Source organism: Actinia tenebrosa, unplaced genomic scaffold (genome assembly GCF_029948245.1).
Source record: "Actinia tenebrosa isolate PJP-AT-01 unplaced genomic scaffold, QUT_ActTen_1.0 PGA_scaffold8__29_contigs__length_14323225, whole genome shotgun sequence".
Taxonomy (NCBI): Eukaryota; Metazoa; Cnidaria; class Anthozoa; order Actiniaria; family Actiniidae; genus Actinia; species Actinia tenebrosa.
Window position 1 is genome coordinate 9,810,345 of NW_028292585.1, and position 19,645 is coordinate 9,829,989.

Genomic DNA, 19,645 nt, shown 5'->3' on the forward strand with positions numbered 1-19,645 from the left:
TTTTTTATTGCCAGTATTTTTAACTTTTGATTATCAATGTTTATTTGCCTTGTTCAATTAATCTGCCGTGATGAACAAATGCGGCAAATTGCAAGAACGTTGTCAATTGCAATTGGTATTAATCTTACACGGCCTTGCATTGCAGATTGCTCAAGGGAGCTCTTATTTCATTTTAGTATTGGAAGAAGAATATAAACTATGAGAAAAAAGTTTACATAATTTGTTTTTTTATATGACAAACTTCTTGCAATTATAGGTGTATGTAGATATGTACCTTCTTGAGACCAGCCTTTTGGAAAACTTTCTTGAAAAATCCAGGTTTTCTAGAGATAATAATAAACACAATAAATCAAAATCGTTTTGCCAGCAAAAGTGTCAGTTTGTGTGATCATGATTATAATGTATGTATATGTGCTTGCGTGGAAAAATGAGCGTGAAGAAGGCGCAATTATTTCTGAAGTATATCATGAAGTTCTGTTACTACCGTTCGTAAAATGCAAGAAAGCAACGTTCTTGTAAGGAATTCAAAATCACAATTAGCGTTAAGAGCAGTAGCGATTTATAAATTTTACTCCAACGAAGGACTAGCGTCCGAAACGTCAGTAAGTTTTTTCATCTTTTCACGGTGTATAATTTACCCGTTTATCATTACTGTTTCGTTAGAAACACCGACGCAGCTCACACTAGTTTTTAGCTAGTTATCTCTATTTATAAATGCCTAAGTTAAAAACAAGCATATACCAAATATACTTGCAGTAGCTCTTACTAACTATAACTATGTCTGCTTTACTTACTTTTTAGGCGGTGCAGACTCAGAAAGCGCCTTATTCGCAAGGTCGATTTGCTCTTCTAGTTTCTCTTTGGTTCGTTGAAGATTATACAACCTGTCACTATAAATAAATTAAAAGAGTTTCAGCAAAATATTGATTCCAATGTACGCTATAGCTGGACGGCAAGGCAAATGAGCCATGCATAGTACTTACGAGAATATTCGTTCTTCCTCCATGAACTGATCTTTTTCTTCTAAGGATTTTACCATGAGTTCTCGATTCTATCAAAACAAAAACAAAAACAAATAAACAAATGAATGGATGGATTGTTGGATGCATGGATTGATGGATGGATGAATGACGCGAAAGAAAAAGGAAAAACAAATAAAGAAAGGAAGGATGGAACGAAGGAACATAGATTTAACGAAAGGAATAAACAAATTAAACGTGATTGAATGATAATATAGAAAAATGCTTCGAGTGTTTTGAGTATTGTTTTCCAATAATATACTGATAACGATGATGTCTCTCCATACCTGACCCATAAGCCAGCTAACTTTGTCGTGCAGTGCCTTGTTTTCCTCTTCTAATGTAGCATTCAGTTGACTCAGCATCTACAACAATTTTATTCAAAATATTGTCAACGTATTACCTTGGCTTCAAAAGTGATAGCCATAGTTCTAGACAGTAGCATTCGCTTACTCACCTCACATCGATGTCCCATAGTTGTAGCGGAAAGATCAAGTTGATGATAATAGTCACGAGCTTCGTTCAGTTCAGCCACTAAACATGCGTAGTCACCTTTTGTTATTTGCAACTCCATGCGCAGTGACTCCATCTCAATCTCTAGCTGGGCGTTGCGTGATGACATGGCTTCACTCTGGGTCTTAATGGTTGCATTCTGAAGAAAAGAACGAAACGTGGTGAGTAGAAAAATGATGTAAAATAATAATGTAATGACAGAGCCAAAGGAACACTCAGATTTGGTAAGAAATCTTCCTCTTGATTTTAGTTATTATATGTTTCAAGTGGGCAAAGCAGTTTAATACGTTTTAAGTTTACGAACCTGCTTTTCTAAGGCACGAATTTCTTCGTTCAAATCTGCAATTCTCTTGTCTGCTACTGATAACATTTGAACTGTTTTACGATCATCCCTGGATAAGAAGACGTGAAAAATGAAATCAGTCTTTGTGTAAAGTTCTGCCGCCAAAGTGTTTTAGGTTTTGGCATGAATTAAGGCGAAGTTATGTTTTACAATACCTTGAATTGTACGCCGGTTTAAATATAATAGAAGTCGAAGTATTTTTTGGTTTCTGATCTTTTTCTGGCGTCTTTCCTTGAAAACCCTTTAGTTAAAAAAACAATACTTGTTTTGTTTTACAGGGCAAAACCTTGGGCTAAGAAGCTATTCATTATAATCAAAAACAGAAAGCAACAAAGGGATTGGAAGGGAAGGGACGGGACTTGGGGAAAAGAAGAAAGAAAAAAGAATCAATGTAACACCAACAAACTTACTTCTCTCAAGTGTACAATCTGCTTGGAAGACTCTTCAAGTCTATGAAAATAAAAAAGAAAAAAACACGCCACGATTACGCCCTGGTCCAATGAAATTCTAATTACACAAATAAATTTTGTCCAAACATTTGCTATGATTTGGCCAATGGGATGATTTCACTCGCACTGGGATTATTATTGAATCCATTTTCCCAAATGAAGTTATCATGGACGCGGAGGAAAGTGGTTTTTTTTACCCCATACCTATCTTCCATATTTTTAATTTTATCGTCTTTGAGTTCTAGCGCGTGATTCAGCTTGTTGTTTTGATGAACAGCATCCTCCAATCGAGACTTGAGAGATTTTATGCGATCTTCTTTTTGATCTAGTGTACGGCTAAGCTTGTTTACTTGAGAATTCGTTTCTTCAAGCCTTACGAAAAAGTAGATAAAAGAAATAAATGTAGAAACTGAAGAATGGAGTATGGAAAGGAAGACATCAGGCAATGAGACCTTAACAAGCCCAACATACTTTGCAATGTCTTTTATAATGTCAATGACGAGGGAAAGTCCAGATTTTGTTAACTTACTTGCTTTCCATATTATATAAATCTGATTCTAGTTTCTTGTTATTCTGGGTTAGTATTGAGATTCTTGTTTCGTTCTGTTTGATCGTGCGTTTTTCATCTTTATTGTATTTTGCAACATCCAACTCTTCTATCCTGGAATCATATAAAACATAATGTCTTTATAGAGACCTTTTTTTGGAAGTGTTTGTTTTGGTCACAATCAAGGCTGAAAATAACTTTTCGATAACTTGAAGCAGGTCATTTTTCATGCTGGATACATATTTGACATGTAAACATCCAAATTTTGCTGGTCAAATATTTGGCCAAATATCTGGCCAAGGTGAATAATTTACCAGTAAAGTGGTCATTTTTACCAGACATTTATCTAACGACCAGCACTAATTTGCAGCCCAACACAATGGTTTATAATTCAATCATATTGAACATGTTTCTTTAGTGTTATTTTCTTGTAAGGGCCCGCAATCCAAATTAGCCATTCCAAGACTTGAGGAAAAATCTGGGGAGTTGGCCAGCATTGCGGTGAATTGTCGGACTGTTTTTTGGGACAAAATAGACGTCATCTTCGAAAAATGGGGTACTATGGGATTGTACTATGGGGTACATTAAACTAAAATATCAATTTTTGCTTACTGTTTCTCTAGCGTCTCGATCTTTTGTTCCTTGAGTTTCATTTTATTAGCCATTTTTCGTTTTTCTTCTTCCATTTCCTCTAGACTAAAACATTAAAAAGACAACCAATGAATGAATAAAAACTTGACATTATACAGAAACCATGCTATTTTATTCATTTCTTTGTGTGGTTTTCAATCTGCTCTTACTACTTACAACACTAGCCCTTTAACAGGCTCTCCGGGGGAGGGATGTATGTATGTGTTATGTATAATGTGATCATGTTCGCAGGCTATGAAAACACTGACCCCTCTCACTTAATCTTTCCTTGTATATAGTAATTACTTGATCTTTCATTGCATATAGTAATGTATAATGTGTACTACATACTTTCTTGTAATATCTGCCAGCTGTGAGTCCTTCTCTTTCAATGCAGCTGTAATTATCTCTTCTGATGATGTAGCACTTTTAAATTCCTCAAGTCTGAGTAAAAATAATAATATTAGAAACATCTTTCTCTACAATAACTCCGAAAAAAAAAAAGGATTTGCAGCCGTCATCTACTGAAATCTTTACCTTTTCCTTAATTCTTCGATTTCATTGTCTTTTCTTTCAATCATGTCCATCAACTCTAGTACTCTGTAAAGATATCACAATGATACATGCACATAAAAACAATGCCAAGGCAAAATGAAACAAAATAAAAACTAAAAATGGAAGGAAAAGTGCTAAAGAAAAAAAGCCAGGAAGAGAAAGAAAAGAATAGAAGAAAGAAAGAAAGAAAAAAAAGAGGAAAATCTTAAGAAAAAAGAAGGTAGAAGGATGGCAAGAATAGATAGAATAAAAGGAAATGTCTTACCTCTTTTTACTTCCTGATAACTTATCGGTTCTGGTTTCTAGTAAAACTTCCAATTCTTCTTCTCTAAAATTAGAGAGTAAGTCATATATACCCTGATTAATATAGCATTAAAACACCCTATCATTGTCTTACAAATGTCATTGTGACTACAGGTAGTAACATCTTAAAGGTCCATGCATGCCCTAAAACTGTTGTGAACTAAGTAACTAACTGTTACCTCTTTTCGTAGCTTTGTAATGTTTTCTCTAGTGTCCTTATATTTTCTTCTTTCTTTCGAACTGATTGGTCCAGCTTGTTATTTAGATTTAGAGTTTCTTCCAGTCTGAAACAAACAAAGCAAGTATATATTAGTAAGTTTTTCGTTTTTTTTTTTGTTTTGTTTTTGTCTTTTTTTCTTTTTAATTAGTAGTGATGAGGTACCTGGAACTATCCCATGATGTGCTATGTATCCTGTTTTATAACATGGCCACGATTAGAACAAAATTTGAATTTTTTTTTTGAAAAACAAATATATTTTACGATTTTGCTGTTTTATAAAAGCAATGGTTAATGCTTAGTTGTGCGTATATCCAGTTCTGAATGCACTTGGGATGTTGCTTAAGCACTCAAGAATCTAGAGTTGCACTCGGCTACGCCTCGTACGACTCTTACGCTTCTTTCGTGCTTAGCAGCCTACCGCGTGTATCCAGAACTGGTTATACGCACGCTAAGCATTGACCATTCCTTAAATATACCTACCACAATATATCTTCTATCCGACACCGATTACTTTAATTAATTATTTTCAAAATTTGGTAGAGCTGTCTACTTGTACTGACCAATGCGGTTCAAAGAATACATTTTATTTAAAAGCCGTAACTGAACTAAACACACAAAGGCACTTGGGATAGCCCCATTTCCTCCTCTGGTTTCTAATATCACTAGTGAAACACGTCTGCGCATGCTTCAAGTCCTTAGTCCAAACGTCTTTCTGCTATTGTGAAAATATGTCAATTTACTTTCAAACATGCATGACAAATGTACTTCACACAATGCCAAAGCAGAGTCAGTGCGTGAAACTTATTATTATTTTTTACATTGCCTTTATTAGTGAGCTTGGTCTTTTTTGTATACTCGGAGAAAACTAATATTTATTTTCTCACCAAACTCTTCTAAATTCTTAGTAAACGTGAAGAAAGGCACGCATGCGCAAACGTTTTCCCCTAGTGTCGTTTCTAATAGACCCCTTGCATTGATTTCCTAGAGGTAATGCTCTGGGGGGACCAAACAGTAGGCCGTCTTTTCTTTTGCAAAAAAAACACCCATTGTTTGTCCACCAGACTAATTCCTCTTGGGACTCAGTGCAAAGGGTCCTTTAGTTTGCTATACTGAGTATCTCAATCTGGGGTACAAAACAATAGGTGCCAATTCTCAGGTGATTGGAATTCTTTTATTTTGTCCACCTGATCGAACTGCTTTAACGTCACATGAAAGTGGTCTATACAATCAAAACAATTTCTAACAATTACCTCTTTTGTAGGGTTTCTAATTTTTCATTTCTTTCCTTTTCCTGTAGTTGAGTATTTGACATAGAAGACTGGAAGGATTGAACCCTGAAATATAATGTGTAAAATAACTCAGCTGTAAGAAGAAAAAAAGAAGATCTAATAAAACTGCCCCCTCCCTTTACTACGGGCCTGGGTACATAACATAATAAACAAGTCATACATACCTGTTTTCAAGCTCTGTCAGCCTTGCATCCTTGGCTTTCAGCATTTGATTTAACTTATTATTTTCGCGACCAGCTTCTTTGGCTTCACTCAATCTAGACACAACACATCAATATAACCCAGTCAAGTAATAACACAATGAAGAAGGAGCATGAATATATTTTGCTATGAAACTTTCTCGGTGTCATTCAGCAATGTGGTATATATTTACCTGGCTTCTAGTTCTGCAATCATCATATCTTTCTCTCCGATTGTCATGTCCATTTTCCTGTAGCGATTTACTGAACCATCCAGCCTACATTATGCATCAAAAGCAAGCATTAACCACAACAACGATAAGTATATGGACACAAACAACTATATATGGTACGGTAAACAAAATGTTTGCACTGAAGCTGGACCGCCATGCATCACTCTATCTCAGAAAAGTTGGTAGGAGTTAACCGTTTGACTTTCCAAGCGGCTTTGCCTCCTATGGCTAGTGGGCGACTGCTTCGATGTTTGCATGTTAACTCACACATGGATTTGTATTTGTTATTGTTGGGTTTGTATGGAACGTTGTTGCAACGAGGGCGTTTCTCAGGAAAGTGTGCCATAAAATATTGTATAGTGCTTTTAAGTTGCCACGTATTTCCGGTTCCAACTTCTCACAAAAACGATAAAACAAAGTGAAATATGTTCTCAAAGATGTAACCTCTCCCTGAAACAATCAGAACTAGGGTATCAATTCCGGCCATGATGAAATAGTAAGAAAAATCTTTCTAGAACAGCTAATTATTTTGGACCCGGAAGTCGTTTTTCCAAATGACTGACGTTACACTTAAAAGCCCTATACGTGAGACATAGGGCATGTAACAAGAACATGAACGAACAATGACAAGTGTTAGAGACAGTTCACCTCGAATTACTTTCCCATTTTTTTGGGATCCCTGTTGTTGGGATAAAAACCTGGGCCAACTGCATGTTGTATGAATAAAAACTAGTTTAAATCTGTAAGAGGACAAAATGGCTGTAATAAGACATTGAACATACTGGCTTTGAAGAGCATGTACTTTAGCTTCTCTTTCTTGCACATATTCTTCTAACCTATAACAAACAACAGCATTCAAGTTTACTGTACCCTGTACATCCTGAGTGAACTCTAAGCGCAACAAAACTTAAAAAAATAAAATTAAAAAAAAACAACAGCCAATAACGACTGATGGAAAGAAATACTTGAGCCTATCGGGAAAGAGCAGAACCAGCATCATTTTAGCCTTAGCCAATCACAATATTTCATTTCCACCTGTTGCTTCGTTTTAAGTTAAAATGTTTTGCCGGTTTTCATTTATACAGTGTAGTTAGGTAAACTTTGCAAGGCTGGTGGACCGTTTTCGCAGAGTACAGTCAACTCTCGTTACAGCGGACACCTTCGGGACCGTCACTTCTTGTCAGTATTTTTGTCGGGGATTTTTCTCCTGTCCGTAATAGCAAGGTGTCCGTAATATCGAGGTGTCCGCAAGGCGAGAGTTGGCTGTAATTGTTGAAACGCTTTTAAATCTGAAACCATAAACACCTCGATTATTTGATAAGAAAAAATAACCTGAATATCAGACCTCGGGGGAAGGGGACCAAGAGAGCTTATTTTCAGGTTAAAGAAAAAATAACCCAAACTTTAAAATCCACCAAGTAATGGGCGAAAACATGGATAAACGAATGGGATGAGATGGATGTGTGGTTAAACACTTCTAAACTTATATTTTTATATTCACAGAAAATAATAGTTTACACTGGAACATCCAGGGTAAAATTCAAGCATTGATTTACGCTGAAACATTATATCAGTGAAGTTTGAACGATTCTTGTCCAATCAGAATTTAGTTAATTTTTATTTATTTTTGGCAAGTCTTTGAACGCATGCGCTCTTATACCAGAAGCCAATCTCGTACCCAGAGCACACGTTCCTCATGGTCAGCACCGAGAAACGAGAGGCTCTGGTTCAAACCGATTTTCAGTTGGCTTCCGGTCCGTGAATATCGGACCGGAAGTTTCAAATGCGCATGCCTTAATCACAGGTAAGCTGATGTTTGGTTACCTTTGATCTTCAGGGATTCAGAACAAACGGTAATCAATTTTTGACCTTTTTAGCTTGAATATAGTAGTTAAATTATTTATCCTTTGCCTTCTTAAAGCTTATTTAGTAAATTTTTCCCCCGGGTACTAATTACTTGTGCTATTTTGCGAGTTTTTAACACGTTTTTTTGAGTTCAAATCATCACGACAAATGCAAGAGCGATCGGCCGCCAACTCGACTCGCACTATAATCCTCGTGAAAATTTGCTTAAATTCCAGTCTCCTTCTCATCTACTTCGGGTATACGAAAGATTGATTATCGTACCACATTCTAGCAAATTTTGAGTTCGATTCAAGCCAATTTAGTGCTTGAAAAATCCACTTATTTCCTGATATTTTCCGAGTCTGTTAGCCATTTTATTTCCGGAACGACTCTTTCTATTGATTTCCCCGGACCAATAGGAATGCTCAAAAAATCGGTTACAACCAGAGCTTCTCGTTTCTCGGTGCTGATCATGAGGAACGTGGGCTCTGGGTAGGAGATTGACCGGAAGCCAGAGCCAGAGCCCTCGTTCTTCGCCGCAGGCCAGAAGAAACGCAGGCTCTGGGTACGAGATTGTACTGAGAGCAAATGTAAATCCCGGCGTTATTTGAAATCGTTCTATTCTCATCAGTAGTGTATCGGTAATTTTACACAACTCAATTGAAAACCCCGATCCAGGGACAGGGCAGGGGATTTAACATTCACGCGGTATTGTAAATCTAGCAGGCCGAGGAGGGGGTGGGGGTAGGGGTAACAATTGACTAGTGCATTAATGCAACAAACAGGACAAGACAGGTCCAGGACATTAGTAGTTAATTTTAGGTTGCTTTTAATCTAGTTTATTTCAAGTTTTATCCTTAGTTATTATAGTTTTATGATCAATAAATGTTTGGTACAATTGAGTTGATATTTGCCCACTTTTTCACGAGCAACACACGACTTACTTCGTTTTTCTATATTCCAAATCGTGAATTTTGTCTTCTCGACGCTTAACGCTATTCTGACGTTGAACCTTAACGGAATTAACTGCCTCCAAACTGGAACCATAAAAATTTCATTTGAAGTAAAGAAATAACAACAGCATCCAACAAGGAATGATTGATGACAAGATCTGTTAATGGTTAGTCGTTCAGGTTACATATTAGTATATTAGTAGATTAATTTAGAACGTCTGATTAGAGCTGGTTAGTAGAACTGAGCTGATTACTGTTGTCATAATATAGCCAGTTAGAGTTAGTAGCGTTACACTAGTAACCTTTAGTATTAATATGGTTAGTATTAGATGATTCAAAGTTCAGTCAAGTGTTAGCGTGCCGGCGTGTCTGGGTCCTCGTCCCTTATAGACACTGGCCGGGAAAGACAGTCTGTGTGGGGACTCAAAGGGGGAGGGATGAAAAAGAGATGAGGACCATGATAAAATAATTAAAAGAAATACACCTATTTCAATAAACGTTGTCATCATCAAAGGCGATAGGCGATAGATCATTCCGACATGGAAATGGTTTCGTTAAATACGACGAACATTGAATCAGTCTCAACGCTAAGGTCCATGTTCTTGATGAGAATAAGAAGCAGAAACACAATTCATTCCAGCTATTCTTGGATCTCGAAATGACATATATCCTATTGCTTTTTACCTATCACCTTTGGTGATGACAACGCTTTCTGAAAGTGTATACATCTACACCTACTTGCAAGAACGTTGTCATATGATATTAGAACATTAGTAATTTAGTGAGAAAGGAATACATTAAAAGACAAAAGAAAAAGTTCAGCTTCAGTGATCTTCTTTTGTTTTTTAATATAATTCCTATCCCACTAAATCACTGTTCTATTTTCGTATGACAACGTTCTTGCAAGTAGGTGTATGTCCAAAAGGTGTATGTCGCACCGATGTGAGGCTTAAAGTTGTGAACAAAGGAATCTGGCGTGACTCAAAGTAATCTGGCGTGATTCAAAAGTCACGAATCACGCCAGATTCCTTTGTTCACAACTTTAAGCCTCACATCGGTGCGAGTTTTGAATTTGGTCTATAACTGGTTGTAAATTCCACAAGGATTAGAGCCGTTCTTCAAGGTATGCAGTATTTAATACTCACAAGACAACTGACCTTTTTGAAAATAGCTGTGTACAAATCAGTAAGTACCTCAAGAATTACGAAAGAGTATTACAGTGGGGCTAACTAACCAAGGCCACCCAAACAAATTTAATATCAAATTTACAAATCAGATTTTTGACGCGGAATAAGACGATGGTAATGAATTCTGGAGTCTTAACTGTTTCTTGGTCACTCCTGGTTATAAACACACATTTATACAAAGATATATGCTTTTAAAGGGAAAACGTGAAAATTTGTGCTGATTCTATTGTTTAAATACTCAATCGTCGTGAGTTGGCTAATTTGTATGAAATTTTGTCTGGTTGGACTTGGTTGGCGAGTCACACTGTGATCATCATGACGTTAAAACACCAAAAGTACAGAATCAACACATCTGAATTATTACCTTGCTTCTAGCTCACGAATCTTTGTATAGTTTGCTTGGGCGTTTGCAATTTGTTCCCTTTCCTTCATTTCAAGCGTCGCTTCAAGTTCTAGTATTCTGTTAATTGATAACTAATTTGTTGAAACTGCTACGGTTGAGGGTAAGTTGGGGACAAATATCAGCCATTTTGAGGTTGAGGAAAACTGGGTCGAGTTGGTATTGCAATGCATTAAGGGGCGGTTTAAGGGGACATATTTCTCAGATGGCGTCTATCCCCCCCCCCCCCCCCCCAAACAGTCTTACAATGCAAGGCAAGATTTCAAGCCACTCCTGGCTAGTCCATTTGCTTTGCTTGTTAAAAAAAATCGCCTTTCCGCCTCTACTTGGGTAACAGAAAACCACCTAGTGAAATCTTGATTGGGGAGTGGGGCTGGAGACAACTTCAATGAGAAAATCATCCAGAAAAGTAGTAATACTAGTCGTTCATGCTACTGACACCGAAATGATCATCGATTTGATTGTCAGGAGAACACACTCTACGGATAGCTCACCTTTTACCCAGAGCTTTAATCTTATCGTCACGATGTTTTAGGTACTGATTGAGTTTGTTGTTTAAGTTTACTGCATCCTCTACTTCATCGAGCCTATCAATACATGGTTTAATGGTGAGCAACAATATCAAAACAATGGGCCACACAATCTCGAGAAACTGGATTTGGGGCATGTCAATAGATTCGGCGGCCATCTTGAATTTTATTGTATTAATTAAGACATTATGGGATACCGAGGGGTCAATGATTGGAAAATTTATATACTACAGAACTTAACGCTTCTCATTGAGAAGCACATCTAAAAAGCAGTTAAATTTGCTGGTGGTTGGAGCAATCATATGCGAGACACCAAGACTTCATTTTTTTTAAACGTAACCCCGCCTCCTTATAATCTAATAATTCAAGACGGCCGGCGTATAAGTAAAAGACAGACTTATTTGCACAGGCTTAGCCTCGTTTATAAATCAGATATTCAAAGATTTCACAGATGCCATTAAAAGGCCATGGGATTTCAAAACTTAGGTATTGTTTCAGCTACACATTCTTTAAGGACATTACAGTTGACTTAAGCAAGTCTAAGCCTGTGAAGTCATTGAGTCTTAAGTCCCAAAACACAGACGTTTTTATCGAATGGAAAAGGGAGTATTCATGCAATCGAGTTTGAAATGAAAGGTCAACCCCACCTGTCCTGCAGTCTGTTGATTTTGTCATCTTTTTGTTTTACGCTTTTGAGTAACTTTTCATTTGTTGTCATGATATCATCCAGCTCGTCCAGCCTACGTAATAAGATGGGGAAAAAAAAAAAAAAAAAAAACGAATGAATTTAATCTGAGAAGCTGTGCTACGATCGCGTGTGGAAGGTTGGGAAGGTGGGGCCTGTCAAACACTCACTTGAGGTTTGGAATAAATGTGAAAACTATACATAAAGGTTTCAATACAAAATAAAACAATTGAAAAATAAAAAAAATGAATGGGATTTCATAGTGGCATTTTTACAGCGTGGCTATTTATCCATTAAATTCCAATTGAAATTTAGAAGTTGATTTTTCTCGGAGGAAAACTGGAGAATCTGGAGAAGACACCTCGAAGTATAGAAGAGAACAAACAACCAACTGTACTGACATACGACACCGAGTCTGGGGATCGAACCCTTGGTGAAAGGTGAGGCCTTGGTTAAGTTGGTACAGACCAGTTCACTAACCACTGCTAATAATAATTCATCTTTATACTCACTCATCTTCCAGCGCTTTGATCCTCTCATCTTTTTGGTGTGACGATTGGCTCAATTTAAAACTCTCGTTGACTATGACTTCCGATTCCTCCATTCTAGACAAGCATTTTATAACAGTTACATTTTATAACATTTACCATAAACGACATTTAACATCAATAAAAAAATCGTTACCTTTTTTCGAGTGAAGCTATTTTTTCTTCTTTAATCTTCATGGAATGAGTCAATTTGTGATTCTGCGATTTTTCGTCTTCTAGGCTAAAAAAAAAATCATAACTTTTAATTATCTCAGTTAAGAAATAGAAACTTCTTTCATGGGTTACTAGTATTGACCTTGACATTACCAGATGCCCGAGTTTTTAGTATTTGTCAGACACCAAATTTACAAAGGCCAGAGGATTTTTGGATGAAGTCACACAACCACAACTGAAATACATATGTAGGGCTCACACAGAAAAAACTGAAGACATTGCATTCAATTTTATGAACTAAAACGTAATAACTGCAAAAATAATAGCAGTGTTATTTCTTTAAAAATTAATTTGAGCCACAATCTATCAATAAATTTTGCTGAAATCTCTGAGTATTTCCATGGTCTAAAGCATGAATTTTCCTGAAATTATACAGCTATAGTTCAAAGGAGGTTGATGGTTTTGTTGCATGTTGCGTACCAAGTCCGAATTGCACTATTGGCGATGTGAAGTCATTTATCGAAAGGTCACAAGGATATAGAATTTAAACAATCTCAGTCTGCAGTTATCATAGTCCCGGTACATTTTTTTCTGTGCTGTTAAATATGAACATAATGAATTCCAAACTTGTAAACAACATGCGACAAGCTGAATAGGACGTTTGCATGATGGCGTCATTTGATTCCGACTACCAAGATGCTTGGTGATGTTTTTCCTATTCAAATTTGTATTCCCTCATGAGAATAGTAAGAAAATTGGTGCTAATTAACTGAACAAAAGTATCTAAGGGAGTCTGGTCCTATTTCGTAGTTTTTCATGTGGTTTCCAAGAGCGTGCTAGCTCTGTCACGAGACCACTCGTTTATTAGCACAGAGGACTCACCAGTGTTCCAGTTCAGTGAGTCTTTCATCTTGGACTTGCATATTTGAAACCAAAGTCGAAATCTTTTCTTCTTTATGTTTTAGAGTTTGTTGAAGGCCTTGTGATAATTCCACATAACTTTCCAGCTCTCTCACTCTGTAACAGACAGTACGCACTCATTTAATATCATAATCTAACATCATCAGTGTCTATCTATAGTTCAATTACGAACTGATAATTTTGGGGTCGGGTATTTTCAACATCAAAATCTTACGCATTATAAGTATAAGAATTTAAAAAATCATCGGTTTTATTATTTTTAACACGAAATACGACACGATTTTGCAATTTGTTTTGAATTCGCCTCTTAACCCTCTGTTTTGGTTACATGTGGTTTTAAAACCATCAAAAACAAACAAACAAAATTAGAAATAAAAACAAACAACTGAAGAATAGAGCACGGAGCTCTTAAAATTTAGTCAGCACTAAAAGGACACTTCAAGTTGTCAAAACATCAGGACTGGTCTAGTCTCCCCCACAGCCGCTTTCAGTTTCGTCACGCAACGCTTTCTCCCCTGAGTAGCGGCTGCTTACCCGAGCACAACATTCCTTTCCTATTATCTGCGTTCAACCAATCAGAAAAGTGTCATTGTGTTTCAAGAACCAATCAAAACGTTTCGAATTTGACAACTTGTAAACATTCGCGAGAGAAATAATTCTAAGACGCATTTGAGTGGAAGTTGGAGAAAATCTTTGGGAAATTAAAATTGAATTCGTTCTTGTTAAATGTTTAATACCCCCCCCCAAAATTATTGGAGACGGAACTAAGCGTTTTCTTTGTTCATAAAGAAAGAAAAGATTTATATTTCTATAAGTTTAGCTATCGAGCTCGTACCAAAATATTAGAAGCAAAAAGAAACTGGAAACTGTGGGGGAGATTAGGACTGGTCTGGCTTGTCACAAACTTATCCAACTGGAGAGGCGCCCAGTCAATATTACGCCCAATGACATACGATGCAGTATTGGCAGAAATACAAAATGCAAACAAATAGATTGTCAGCAGAGACCCAATTGATAAAGAAACCCCTTTTTACCACAGCAACTTTTGTTATATACAAACTATACAATAAGATGTACACTCCGCCTTGTTTAGCTTTTTGTCCGCTTACTTGGTTTCGAGTTCTTTGACTTTGGTACTTTTCTGTGAGCAACTGTGTAGGAGACGTTGATTCTCGCCTTTAAAGTCTTCAAGACTTCAACGAAAAGAAACGGCAAATATCAGGTTAGCATCGATGACAGCACAACTACAACTCTAAGGGCACATAAGGGTGGTTTCTTCAGCTGAGTCATCAGTTCTAGATGTTTTTACCTCGACTCAATATCTATTATCTGTCGCATTTTCAGGTCGAGATTCTGACTGAGTCGCGTCTTCTCAAATGTCAAGCTTTCGATTTCCTCAACCCTAGATCAAGAAAAATACACAAAGTCAAAAATTCAACAAAAAAATTGTAAATTCTTTTTTCGATTTTATTTCTTCTTATATTCTCCAACATTTATAAATCGTAAATGGAAAAAGAAGAAGAAACGATTTTGCTTTCCATAGCTTAATAAGAGTTTATTTCTTCTTTAATTGTCATGGTTGGCATGACATGACTAGCTGGCTAATAGTCAATTAATCAACTGTCAAGGTTTAGTGTATCGTAGTAGTAAGAAAATGAGTACGAACCCAACCAAACACGGCTGAAGTAATTTCTTACCGAGACTCTAACTCTGCTATCTTTTCATCTTTCAATTTAGTGCCGTGTTGCAGCTTGTTGTTGGAACTTGTCAAGTCTTCAAGCCTGAAGTCAAACAAAGCCTCAATTACTGTATGCAAGTTTTTGGTCAATAATAGAGAGTTTAAGATTCTCGTTTACGGCAAACGTAAAGCGTCAGTTGATCATGAAAAAGGTCTTTAAAAATAATGAAAAGGAATTACCAAAATCTCCAAGTAGTAGATAAACAAAAGAATACTTGTCTTTGTCGAGAAGGTTTGCAAAAGGTGAAGTGAAATGTAGGGAAACGATGAAAACATGGTGACGTTTACCGTTTGCGGGAAGGAAAAAGGCGGGAATCTTAATCTGTCTAATAATAATAATCTTTCTATTTCTACTCGGATTTGGGAGTAGCAGAGACTGCTAATAGAGAGTTTTAGATTTACGTTCACGGCAAACGTGAAACGTCAGTTGACCATTAAAAAGTTCTTTTAAATTACTGAAAAAGAATCGCAAAAAAGTCCAAGTAGTAGAAAAACAAAAGAATATTTGCGCTTGTTGAGAAGGTTTGCAAAAGGTAAAGTAAAATACAGGAAAACTATGAAAACGTGGTCACGTTTGCCGTTTGCGGGGAGAAAAAAAAGTCAATCTAAAACTCTCTAATATCTCCGAGTCCACTCACACGAACTACCACAGCATTGGAATATTTTATTGAATATTTTGGTTTTTACGGAGGGAGGAAACCCGAAGAAAAACCCTTGTGGCAAGGGAGAAAACACAGCAAAAAAAACCCAACTCACATATGGCGTTGGTTGGAATCGAACCAGCAACCCGACCCGTTGGACTCACAGCGGTGAAAGACGATGCATTAGAAGCGTACGCCACCAATGCCACCCAGGTCAAGGTATTAAAGGCAACAAGAAACATGATTTACATACCCTACATTAAGGGTGTGACTAACTTATATTTTTAACATGTACACATACTTGTTTTCCAGCTCCACTATTCTATTGTCTCTGACTTCCAAAGCTTTTTTCATTTCAGTGATTCGGTCGTCTTTCGCTACAACTGAGCTATTTTCAATTTCGGACAAACTGTGGGGCAAATGGGAGAAAAGAAATAAATACAATGACTGGCAACCGAAAATTTACCTCTTCATGCATGAAAACTAGATTACCTGCTCTCCAAAGCATCGATTTTCTTTTCTTTAAGTTTAATAGTGTGGAGTAGTTTATTCCTCTCGCTGTTTGAGTCTTCAAGTCTAAACGATTAATAGCAAAGCAGGTTCAGAAAACATCCAAAACACAAATGATTGTCTTCCAAATTCTTGGTCCTCTCTTTAATTTATTTTATCGATACCGGCCCTATTCATATTCTTTACTGGTTTTTTTAGGGTGACACCCAATTCGAACGACTAGGGTTAAATGAGAGCATTGTAAACCCCATAAAAAATACAAATAGAGGCTTTGCACCATCACGTGATAGCAGCCATGACATGAGGCACAACAATAGAGTCTTTTTGTCCTGGGAAACTGAATTATTTCTTGTGTAAATCAGATTAGACCAGGTTCAGTTGTTCCTGCCTCCATTAGTATTCTGTAAATTGTACACCTGCTAATTGAATTACTTGCATTGCTTTTGAATTTTGTTTAAATCAGTAACAGGATGTCTGGGGAATGAGGATGTCGTGTTAGTAAAACGCTTGCCTCAGTTGCCCCATATGAGTCGAACTTGTTTGTCCTCCTTTTTCCTGCTAGCAGAGCCTATTTTCCTACCGTGTCCACGATCGTGTACGAACGAAACCAGTTTTAAAACCGGATTTTAACCAGGTAAACGTAGAGCGCATGAGCAAACGAAATTTGACGAGGGTGGCTGTCAAAATCATGACATCTATAATCATGACAAGTATAACGTCCTACGTCATTCGGCAGACCCCACTTTTCTCTTTTCTCCCTCCAAAACAAAAGGAAAATAGGCTCTGCTAACAGGAAAGTACTCTTTCTGACTTCTAGGGTTTTTGCCGCCCTCCAATTTTTTTCTCCCTCCTCTTAAAACGACCCTGACCAATTCAAACTACTGATAGCTGTGCTCTGGGGTCATTACATGGATAGTATAGAGGCCGCCAGTGGCGCCTTGACTTGCTTTGACCAAGTTGAGCTACCTCATTGCTGTACTTACGGTGGTGATTAGCGATAACAAGTATTTTTCTAACAAGTATCTTCATTAAAAATGAATATAATAAGATACAATATTTGTGAAAATGTTGTATGTGACATATATTCATGTCGTATCTATTACTAAAACAGCCTTCTGGGCTGAAGGCACGCCAAATTTAAAGATCGAATTCTCTACTCTCACATCCCCATAATGCCTTGCATCTTTGGGGGGTAACCATTCAAAAAACTGTCCCAAATTGAAAGGTTTCTTAATTGAAATTATACTATACCTGCTTTTATCTGCACAATACTGATTATCAGTTTATTCCGAGTTATTTTTGCGTGTACAGATCATCAAGAGTTTTGGTCTTACAGAAAATGTATTGACTTACAAAACAATGTTTAAAATTTACCTTAAACGTCTTCAAGCTTCTATCTTTTTCTGTTTTTTACTTCCTCATTTTATTTTTGGATACCAAACAAGGTATTGTGGGTTTTTACCCTCTGGTTACCCCCAAAAGACGCAAAGTATTATGGGGATGTGAAAGTAGAGAATTGAAGTTTAGAGTGTAAAAATATATGAATGGCTGGTATTCTTACTTGATGTCTAACTCCCTGTTTTGCTTATCTTTGACATCCAAGTTGCTTGTGAGTTGTACAATCTTCTCGTCTTTCTGTTTTACAGTGTCTTTCATCTTTTCCACTTCGCCTAAAGACTCCACCAATTCTTCTATTCTGGAAACATGATAGCAACAACAATGACTAAATCCCTGACAGGTAGTTATAGGATTGAAATAACAATGGATACTCGTAAAAAGAATTATTTTTACGGCTGAAAAAGGATGACAAAGGAGTTTTTAAGGTATGAATATGAATTCCAAGGCCAATTACTGGAAAATACGCTAATAATAAAATGCGTAATCATCGATAGACACTAGGCCACTTTCACGAATTCCCAACCAATTAACCACCATATCATTTTCTCAGGTACTGATGAATTTTACGTCAAAGCTTTTTGCTCTTTAAGACTTAGGCCCCGTCCACACGTGTCCGCAAATTTTTGTGTCCGTATCCGCAAATTTTACGAAAACGGATACGTGTGGACGGTGAAAACGATTCGAATACGCTGCGTGTGGACGCAAACATTTTCGTATCCGCAAAAAATAATTTGCGGACACAAAAATTTCCGGATACGTGTGGACGGGGCCTTAGAAGTTTTTTTCCTTTCACCTTGGAATGGCTAATTATCGCTCATATATTTGTTCAACGTACGTTTTGGGTGAACTTATTTGGGGGAGGGGGGCTTTAGGCCAACAAGCAGTTCATTGCGACGTTGTTACAGGTCACATTATGAACAATACGATTCAGTAATAGCTACATTATTCTCGGTAAGCCAGTAAAAACCTAAAATCAACACTCTTTGGTTTAGAATTTAGTTTTAGAGTATGGGCTTGTATTTGGTGGATATCATAGCATGAATTAATAATTAATACGGGGAGGGGGATCTATTTTCGGAGGTTTAAGGTTACTTTTACATCCACTTTTTTAATCAACGCTTACCCTACCTGCGTTCAAGTTGCTTGTTATGCTTTTCTTTCTCACGCATTTTTTGGTTGAAATCTTCATTGCTTTCGTCAAGAGAGTTCGACAAATCCTCAATTCTGCAAAAATAGACCATCTTTGGTGAGTTGAAACTAGTTTGCGATATGTTTAAATATTGAGAAAAGATTAACGAGCATCGAACTTTACTTTTTCTGTAATGCTTGTATTTTTTGGTCCTTTGCTTTGATTTCATCTGATAATCTTTCACTGTCTTCTACAGCTGACTGGAGCCTGTGAGTGTACAGAGGAACAGAAAATCATCAATATGTTTACTGAACACATCTGGCTTTTTCTTTTGAACAGACCTTTTGCAGAAAAAAAGAAGAAAAAAAAACCTCCAGAGTTCAAAACGATGAAAAATATTAACAAAAAGATTCCTCCCTAAAAGAAAGACATACCCTCTTTGTCTCTTTTCACCCCTTCAAGATGGAAAACCAGATTTAAAGTATTTCTTTTCTTTCCTTTTTTTACAGAACAAAAAGCTGGCCGAATTAAAGATCTTAACCTGGAATAGACCTATCCCGAATTCGCTTGCTGGTCACAAAACAATGGTTTGAAGTCGAGGTTGAACTAGTCTCCCCCACAGCCGCTTTCAGTGTCGTCACGCAACACTTTCTCTACTCAGAGGAGAAAGCGTTGCGTGACGACACTGAAAGCGGCTGTGGGGGAGACTAAGGTTGAACTTGATGAA

General features: G+C 37.0%; 1 protein-coding gene and 1 long non-coding RNA gene across 3 annotated transcripts in view; one reads left to right on the forward strand and one right to left on the reverse strand.

The window, feature by feature from the left end:
* Positions 1-19,645, reverse strand: part of LOC116306894 (uncharacterized) — a 42,373-nt gene that overhangs the window by 3,447 nt on the left and 19,281 nt on the right. Inside the window, exons 25-58 of one of the 2 annotated variants that reach the window (XM_031717025.2) lie at positions 19,102-19,185; positions 18,918-19,013; positions 17,953-18,087; positions 16,374-16,457; positions 16,183-16,290; positions 15,200-15,283; positions 14,812-14,904; positions 14,612-14,695; positions 13,464-13,598; positions 12,565-12,648; positions 12,393-12,485; positions 11,843-11,935; positions 11,160-11,252; positions 10,630-10,725; positions 9,070-9,162; positions 7,063-7,116; positions 6,242-6,325; positions 6,033-6,125; positions 5,830-5,913; positions 4,539-4,643; positions 4,322-4,384; positions 4,039-4,101; positions 3,853-3,945; positions 3,484-3,567; positions 2,854-2,985; positions 2,529-2,696; positions 2,286-2,325; positions 2,031-2,116; positions 1,837-1,924; positions 1,477-1,671; positions 1,307-1,384; positions 984-1,051; positions 795-890; positions 275-323 (exon numbers count right to left, since the gene is read on the reverse strand). In XM_031717025.2, the coding sequence (XP_031572885.1) occupies positions 275-323; positions 795-890; positions 984-1,051; positions 1,307-1,384; positions 1,477-1,671; positions 1,837-1,924; positions 2,031-2,116; positions 2,286-2,325; positions 2,529-2,696; positions 2,854-2,985; positions 3,484-3,567; positions 3,853-3,945; positions 4,039-4,101; positions 4,322-4,384; positions 4,539-4,643; positions 5,830-5,913; positions 6,033-6,125; positions 6,242-6,325; positions 7,063-7,116; positions 9,070-9,162; positions 10,630-10,725; positions 11,160-11,252; positions 11,843-11,935; positions 12,393-12,485; positions 12,565-12,648; positions 13,464-13,598; positions 14,612-14,695; positions 14,812-14,904; positions 15,200-15,283; positions 16,183-16,290; positions 16,374-16,457; positions 17,953-18,087; positions 18,918-19,013; positions 19,102-19,185 (3,178 nt within the window). The remainder of the gene's footprint in view (positions 1-274; positions 324-794; positions 891-983; positions 1,052-1,306; positions 1,385-1,476; positions 1,672-1,836; positions 1,925-2,030; positions 2,117-2,285; positions 2,326-2,528; positions 2,697-2,853; positions 2,986-3,483; positions 3,568-3,852; positions 3,946-4,038; positions 4,102-4,321; positions 4,385-4,538; positions 4,644-5,829; positions 5,914-6,032; positions 6,126-6,241; positions 6,326-7,062; positions 7,117-9,069; positions 9,163-10,629; positions 10,726-11,159; positions 11,253-11,842; positions 11,936-12,392; positions 12,486-12,564; positions 12,649-13,463; positions 13,599-14,611; positions 14,696-14,811; positions 14,905-15,199; positions 15,284-16,182; positions 16,291-16,373; positions 16,458-17,952; positions 18,088-18,917; positions 19,014-19,101; positions 19,186-19,645) is intronic. The other variant, XM_031717026.2, reaches the window with a different exon arrangement.
* On the forward strand, positions 14,615-19,488 carry LOC116306895 (uncharacterized). Its single transcript, XR_004198331.2, has 4 exons — positions 14,615-14,724; positions 15,240-15,310; positions 18,038-19,035; positions 19,428-19,488. It is a non-coding gene; the product is annotated as an uncharacterized LOC116306895 (long non-coding RNA).